We start from the raw sequence: 8,794 nt of genomic DNA, 5'->3' as shown, positions 1-8,794 counted from the left end.
CCCCCCCCCCCCCCTCCCCCCGTTAGTTCTCGAGGAGAGATCAATCACGAGGGACTTCCTCTTGCATCGACAATGTATGCATTGTGCTATTCGATGCATCCTCTAGGAGAGCAAATGGCCAATGGTGGTAGTTCGTGCTATTCGCAATTTAAGAACACTCTGCAATGTATGCGCTATACGTGAGCGCGTTATATATACGTGTGTCGTATCCTGCGAGTTTCTCAAACAGACGTCCGCGGCACTTTGTATTCCTGAAAAATACAGCTTGTGTTATCGGCGTTTCTGAGAGTGCTAGAGAACTACGAGCGTCCGAGAAAACGGAGCATTTTCCAGGACCTTCTCCCTCTTACACCCTTAGATAAAACGTATCTGCAAGTTTCTTGTTGATAGAAGCTCTTCCAAAAAGTAAGATTTGGCAAGTGTCGTGTCTGAAAGCACAATGCTGTCGATATAAAGTGACACAGTTGTCGTCAAAACTAAAAATCAGGGAAATGTCAGAAGACATTAAAAACACTCGAGAAAATCAGAGAAAAGTCAGGGAATTTTCTAGAGAAGATTAAAATTCTTAATTTCAAAAAAGTTTGATATGCGTACATCACATCTAATTTTGAAATACTACTAACCTAACGATTAAATACAAATGAAGAGCAGAATTTCAAAATGCGTTTTATCCGAAATTTTTAGAAAATGAAAAAAAAGTCATAAGAAAAGTACACGCTTCACAAAATATAACAATTTGCCAGCCAGTAAAATGTGTGAAATGTTCAACAAAATTACTAGACAGTTGCTGAAAATGTTAAACAAATACATTTTGTTTGTTTCTAATTAAGGGACATAATGCACTTCAAATGTCAAGATTTTTTCCAGCGCATAAATTAATGGTGTAAAAATGTTTTCGGAACATCATAGAATAGCTTAAAATATGAATCTCTCAACACTATGCTATTTTTAACTCAAAAAATGAAATTTTAGACAAAATGCATTTTGGGAGTCTGCTCCTCAAATAGTGTCAGTAATATCAATAATAATCTACATTGTTATGTTAAATTGCTCTCTCAACAAAATACGGTTTCCAAACATCAGGATTAAAATATAAAAAATTCAAAATATTGAAAGTTAGTGAAAATCATGAAATTTTGCTTGGAAATTAACAAGAAGTATTGACAATAAGAATCTTATTAAGGAAATAGGGAATAAAGGCCCACAATGGTCGAAGCTATATCTTTAATGCTTAAACAATTTCATGTGAATTTGTATATGCTATGTATATGTATATAAACATCATGTACTGCACTTTTAGTCATTTAAATTGCGCGTCGAATTAATTTTTTTTTACTTAAGAGGATCCTAAATCCTGTATTACCGACTAAATCGTATATAATTTTTGTATCGTAAATACTTTTTTTGTCATTCACAGATTCGAAAATCCTTTTACAGAATTAAAGAATACGCATTAATACGTGCCTGTGAGGTAGAATCTATGCTGAAAACGATAAAAAATTTCAAAATTGAGTTCTTCTTTACCATTTTTTAGTCCAATATGGCGCTCCAGAGCTGTCACGTCGTTGCACGTCGTAACAACATTTGTTTTATATAAAAGCTGCGCAATCTGTACTTAAGAAATAGTGGTCCACAGGCATGTAGTTTGCATGAAGAAACAGCGTGGAGTTCTTAAAATTAGATTTAGACACTTTATCGCGATGAATTTACGATACGAAAATTGACAGATAATTCGACTGCGTGCATCACTGTCCTGCGTGAGATATTAGTGTGGTAGTATATAAAAGATATGTCGATGTGTTGTAAAATTGCGACATCTCGCGATGTCGTTAGAGTTCGAGCTTTGCTTAAGGATCCCCTTAAGAACGCAACTAAACTGTAGTAATATCACAGTTAAATTTTGATGCTCAATAGGCATCTATTAAAGAGATTTTATTATAACATGCTGGAAATCCGTAAATATAAAAGTATAGAATTTTTTTTTTTAAGACAAGAGTTTGTGGCAATTTTCTGGGAGAGCAGCATACGCATTGCGCATAACACCGAGATTTTCCAGCATATAATATCTTGCGATAGAGAGAGAGAGAGAGAGTAAGAGAGAGATGCTTATAAACTTGTAAATTTGTGATTTCATCCATAAATTTTAATAACGCACGAAAGAACACAACGGAAGAATATTACGAAATGGCATATTGATTCGCCGGCGTTGTAAACTACTTTCCGAACGACTTTAATGCTAACGTTCTATCGTTCGATGCAGCAATATCTTGCCGTTGCGCGCAGCAGTACGAGCGAAACTTGCGAGCGTCGCAAATATGTAAACTATTTTTCGTGCATTCGGGATGGTCTCGTAAAATTCTAGGGAAAAATGGAGAAGCAGGTAGAGAGAGTCGGGCGAGATAGAGCGAGCGGTAAATTATTCATTTTCACGTCAGGAATGGAGTTTCGAGTGTTCCCACGACCCTCTCCGATCTTTTGTACCGAGACCAATATCCTGGTGCTCTTTTGCGCATGTATTTTTAAATCTGATGCGAAGATAGAAGGAAATCGATAGCAAGGCTGCATAATACAGCCGGTCTATTTCGAGGATTAAATCCGACTGGACTTTGCAGAGACATGTGCTTTTTTCGTCATTGAAAATGTATTCCGTTACCAAACACACATTTATTGAGTAATTAGTTATAATATTTAGCGGTCGTTTCGTTCGTCGGATATATCAGTTCATATTTTTCTTTTCTTCCCAACAAACGTCACAAGAGGAGGAAAATCGACGGGTCGGACGAATTTCACGTACGAATGGCGATCGTTGCTATCACCGGCGCGATCCTTTCTTCCTTTTTTCGTTTCTATGACTTTTCATTATCGGATATACGTTCCGAGTGGCGTGGCGAAATTTTTGTCGGCCAACGGCAATTTTGTGCGCGATAACGTGGCGCGCGTCGGCAGCAAGCGGAAAAACGGATTTCGATCAGCCACATTCGGGGAAGGCACCGAATAAAAGGTGTCGAGATCTCAGCCGCGTGCTGATCGTGGCGCGAGAAAGATTCCAAATTTCACCGAAGATTTATTACTTCCAGCTTTCTATCTTTATCTCGCGAAATCGCATTTACGTTGTAAATTCGTCGAACTTGGAAAATGTTTCAAGCTACTCCATACCTTTCATTTCCTTTTATGTGATATGTATTGTTAGAAATTAACATCAGATTTGATTTCTTGGTTGTGGGGGAGCTCGCTGTGATTGGATATCTCTTGATCCTTTTTTATTTATGTTATTGCTTTGTCTCTGCTGAAGAAGGCTGAAAAATGAACTGAAACATGTAAACACAGTTATTATGGTGGAAAAGTTTTGTTTGTTATATATTATTAGGTGTACAAATTAGTTCGGTCCGTTTTTTGTTTTCAAAAATGCATTTATATCAAAACAAAATGAATGAACAGATTAATTAAAGTATTGTCCATCGCTGGCTACTACTTTTTCCCATCTCTCAGGCAATTTTCGAATTTCATCTCGAAAAAATGACTCGTCTTTGGAGGCGATCATCTTTTGGAAAACGAACTAATTTGTACTTCCATATAGCATTTGCGTGAAGTTATCTGCGCTTGACTCTTAGTGTCCTTTTCCCTCCAAATATTTATATTTACTCAATACCTCATTTCAACTTCATGACGTAATACGCAAATGATAAACTGTAAATAATGATAAACAAAATCATATTTTGCGTAATAAAATATTCAATCGCATTTTATGTCATATTATCTGAATAGATTTATTTTTTAATTAAGACTATACGGTCCACTTGATGTCACAAATGCTTTAAAGGATTCTCGATCGGTCAGCTAGTCAAATTTTTTTCTACGTTTTTTTAGTCAATCGAATGCTTTGAAGCATTTATAGTATCAAGTAAATTGTCAAAATCTACTCATTTTAAATCGTATAGGTATTATATATATTTTAATGATGAGCATAGCGAGGTCAAATCCTGCGATTAATTTCATCTTAATGAAAATTCGATTAGATTACACGTTCAAATTTTGTGCATTAAATGTCGCGGTAATTAAATTTAAAGTGGAAGTTCCATAAAAGTCAGTCTTTTGAACTAAAAGGAATAATGAGCGATTAATCTTAACTATTACTTAATTACTATTACTGATTTTTTTTCATCTTTTTCCATCTCAGGATACAGAAGGGTTTTAATTATAATAAATTTTAAATTAAATTCAAGCGACGTTGACGCAACGTTGTTCGTAAGATTTGTAAATGAGGGTCTCGATAAGAAAAGGGTGCATTTTGTTTTACAGATTGTCCAGTCGAACACACCGCCCGCCGTACCGGTTCAGGTACGCAGCAAACACGATGGCTCGGGGGTGGCGGCTTCCGTATCGGGGGTGCGTAGGCGGAGCGGTCCTCAAGGCGGTTTACGTTCGCCCGCCGCGAAAAGGCCCCTCTCCGCTCCGGTTGCACTGCAAGGGTGGTTGCACAAACAAGGTTCGGAGGGTCTTATGCTATGGAAAAAGCGTTGGTTCGTTCTCTCCGAGTACTGCCTCTTTTATTACAAGGGTGAGTCTGCACGTTGTACGATCAATATTTTTTCCTTTTGCATATTTTATTATTATTTTTTTTTTCCTACTATTTTTGCACAGCACGTAATGTTATCGCAATACGGTATCGATTTTTAATGAGGTTTATTATAGTCAGAATAATGTAGCTCGTTCAGTTTAACATTCGAATCCGACAGATGTAACGTTTATTCACTGCGTAATTATCAATTGACATTATGGACTGGAATAATTATTAATAATTGTTCCAGAAGCGTCTATTAATCACCAATCTAATGGAAATTATAAAGTTAGTTATTAGTATAAATAAGCTCTCTCGTTGACCGTTCTGCGATTCACGAATCGAATAAATGAGGTCTTAATGGCCATTTCGCATGAAATTAAAAATTCTTTAATAGCATTCGATTTCTCATATCAATCTAATTGACAAAATCTCAGTCTTTGCAATTGTATGACAAAATAGTAACGGTTTCCATTTTTAAATACAAATAATGATTTTTCATAATATAAATATAATTTTTAATCGTCTCTCGAGCAATTACAAAGTCATTCCCAAAATAAAAATAAAATTTCGTAGACGTTGATATTTTCACAGTTTTTGCCCGAATCGATCCGCGTCTGTCCTATCATTTGTACTATCCACGTACAAAAACTAAAAAATTTACCTTTTCAAAAAAAGGTAGAAAAGGCGCTAAGAGTGCGAGCTTTCAATAAAAAAACGTTTGGGCCAGTTTCACCAACGCCAATTACTTAATCGACTGTAGAACCGACTAATTATATTTGCTGTTTAGTAGACCACGAGATGTAAACTAGATCATTTCTATAAAAGATGTGATATCAATAGTCGGCGCCAAGTTAAATTCTATTAAATTATACTAAATTAAATAGTAAAATCCATATAGTTCTTATTGAAAGATCTTCCTATTTCAATCCAAATGGTTCTGATGACATGTATCATTTGTATAAAAGATCTGATATCAATAGTCGGCGCCAAGTTAAATTCTAATCTAATATTTTTAAAAACCCATGTAGTCACATCTTTATCTTCATCTGTCCTATTTACAAGCTTTTATTTTTGTGCATTCGCCAGTTTCGCGAAAATATTGTGGCATCTCGCCAAATTCTACCCCGTTTTACGACTTGCTAGTCCAGATCACACTACTGACGGTCAATTTCCTGTTGTTTTGGATAACGCTGCTCGTCTAATTCGACTCGATCAGAGACGCTAATTACACTTAGGCTCTTTGATTCGGTATGTGTATCACGATCGCTGCAACAGAGATGTATCTAGCTAAAGATACATCCTCCCATCTTAGGGTGTCTTTCATATCATCCGAGGGAGAAGAAAATTTCTGCTAGAAGTTCGTGGAGGTTCTCGATGTGTCGTTTACGAACTTTAGTTAAATTAGATTTGATGCATACCGCTCTCTAATTAGCAACCTGCGAGAAACTTCTTCGAGGATTCTTATCGAGTCCGCAAAAGGCACTAATAAGTATATCTACTCAACAGCAAACTCTTCTCTCTTATTATTTCTCTCACAAATAAGGTTATCTAAAGTATCGAATAATCGAAATAATTGGTCTCCTACATTTTAATGTTAAAGAAAAGAGTTTATTATTATGTAGTTATTAATGTTTTCGCAAAACTTTCTTAAATTCTCTTTACATTTTCTTTAAATACTTAAATCTTAAAAATACGTTTAAAATATTTTATAAAATTCATGATGTTTAAATGTAGAATGTAAGTTCTTTTCAAATCATCATTTTATTATTTTTGTATTTTTAATGAGTATTTCAGCGCGGAAAATAAACGATACACTCGTGAGGAGCAAAAAGTGTCTTGATTGTTTTGCTTCAGATAACTGTACTATACGCAATCATGGATACCCCGTCAAGAAACATTCTTTCCGCGTCGCCTCACTTGAAGCTTTATATCTTAGATGTTATTATTAGACCAGAACAACGAATTCTGGAATGTTGTTCGAAACTAACACAATAAGTACAAATAACAATCATAAAAACATTTTTCGTTCTATTTTTACATTCGTAAAAGATAAACTTATACATATATATGTATATATTGCTCTACATGAGAAAACTCTTATAAATAAGTGTAAAACAGTTCCGAAAGAAAGTGTAACACTTTCAAAAATATAAAAATGTACATATATTTTTTTAATACAAAAGTCTCGATTATTATACATGTAAATATTTTTAATTGAAATTTAATCTATGTACTTAAGAAATTTTACCATTAAATGTGAAAATTTTTGATCTTATACACGTTTGATTGCTTTAAATATAATAGAATTTATATATAAACAAACCAATGTTTCTAGCTGTTAAAATGCGAAAAAAGGATCTGTTTATGTGGATTAATTGATTAAAGTGAGATTTCAGTTTGTAATTGATAAAAACATTCGTTTATCGTTCACATTCTAGCGTTTATCGTTAGTGGATCACTCAGCTTGAAATTAATTTGAACTGAAATTCCAGCTTTTTCGGAAGCCAATGTGCGAAAATTCGATTCGCCTGCCGAGATTTCGTGGTTACACGTATACGCGCGAGTATACATTTAAAAACTTGCATTTTGTTCGATAAAAATTCATAGAATTTCATGTCTCTTGAGATTAATATCGTCATACACAATCGCGAACCACAGCAAATATGCAAATGTTGATTTTCGAAAATGTTTAAAACCATATGGAAGTACATGCCTTTATGCACATCGTACATTAATCATAGGAATAGACTGCAGAGGGAAATTTTGAATTAAAGCTAGATAGATACAGAGAGAAAGGACAAATATTGCAGTCATATCATCAAATGGTATATTTGAATAGTCAGGATTGAAAACAAGATAACACAAATATTCTTGCGTTTCACCGACTCTGAATGTGGTATACATCCGATTTTTATTACGAAATGTACGAAAATATATCATAGTCATTTATCATTTTTTTGCAATAAAAAATAAAAACAGGTACATTAGCATATCATGTGTTCAATAATTTACCGTGCGCGAAATTTGGATGTAAAATTAAATATTATTGCCTGATTTTTTTAATAAAAATAAGGCAAGTTTCGTCGTCGTAGCTTTTATTGCAGCATAGCAATTTACTAATTTTCAGGTCCAGAGGAGGAGAAACTGCTTGGTTCAATATTACTACCTTCGTACAGAGTTACCGTCTGCAAACCCGAAGACAAAGTCAACAAGAAGTTTGCCTTCAAGGCCGAACACGCGAACATGAGGACTTATCACTTCGCGGCTGACAGCCGGGAGAGTATGAACCAGTGGGTGAATGCTCTGACTCTGGCAACGCTTTTGCAAGATCCTAACCCGTAAGTTCCCTGCATGCATTTTTAAACTGTTTAAAAGGCTCATGGGAAACGTACCGTAATTATGCGCGTAGAAAGCCGAGAACAAGTGCGATTTATATTAAAACTTAACGACCCTTTTTATTAATTATAAGAAATTGAATGAACTTAATTATTCAATCTTAATTAAGAAATGCTAATGTGGATAGCAAACTTGAGTCAGGTATAACGCTTTTGATGCGTTTAATTACATATTGGTTTAAATAAAGCGCGGAACAGTTGCATCTTTTATCACTCTTATCATTCTGCAGTTGGTTGGAATAAATAAACGAATATGAAAAACGAAATGTAGTAATGTGATCGATAAAAGACAAACCGAGCGGTCGATTAAATCTATTATTGTAATAATCACTGCTCTTATATTCCTCATCTATCATGTTTCACGTTTTAATTTCTCATATGGCGTATTTCTTTGTGATAATAATCCTCCCAGTTTACTCTCGTCCGGCGCTTGTGTTATTTTCTTCCGTATTTCGTTCCGTATTCATACAGGGGTCTGTTTCACGCATCACGCGCATCTGTATTTTGTTCGCATAGAAATTTTGCCTCACATTTATATTCGACCCTATTTTCTACATATACATACAGCGTTTTTGTAAAATTCATGAAGCTTTTAAATATTATAAAAATTTTGTTGTGCCCATCGCAGATCCCTCTCTTCCTTCCGTATACTGAAAATCTTCCGCGAAAATAAAAGCTCTCGCACTGTATATGAAAACTTCTCCGTTGTCTGAACTACGCTCAACATCGCCTCGAAAGATGTCATCTCTTAAGACGACATCTCGACATTAAACTCCGTCCAGAGATACGAACAAAGATCCCGAAATTAGCTCGACAGTGCAACGGAGCTGTGACGACG

The 8,794-nt window shown here is 35.0% G+C and overlaps 1 protein-coding gene across 1 annotated transcript in view; it reads left to right on the top strand.

Annotated features, from left to right (window-relative positions):
* The window catches only part of LOC108773529 (uncharacterized), a 173,307-nt gene that overhangs the window by 92,984 nt on the left and 71,529 nt on the right, over positions 1-8,794 (top strand). Inside the window, exons 4-5 of the mRNA XM_018539366.1 lie at positions 4,300-4,558; positions 7,689-7,899. Coding sequence (XP_018394868.1) covers positions 4,300-4,558; positions 7,689-7,899 — 470 coding nt within the window. The remainder of the gene's footprint in view (positions 1-4,299; positions 4,559-7,688; positions 7,900-8,794) is intronic.

The sequence above is a fragment of the Cyphomyrmex costatus genome, unplaced genomic scaffold (genome assembly GCF_001594065.2).
Source record: "Cyphomyrmex costatus isolate MS0001 unplaced genomic scaffold, Ccosl1.0 scaffold212, whole genome shotgun sequence".
Classification (NCBI taxonomy): domain Eukaryota; kingdom Metazoa; phylum Arthropoda; class Insecta; order Hymenoptera; family Formicidae; genus Cyphomyrmex; species Cyphomyrmex costatus.
The sequence above is the reverse complement of the archived record's forward strand: the minus strand, read 5'-3'. Positions and strand labels throughout refer to the sequence as shown.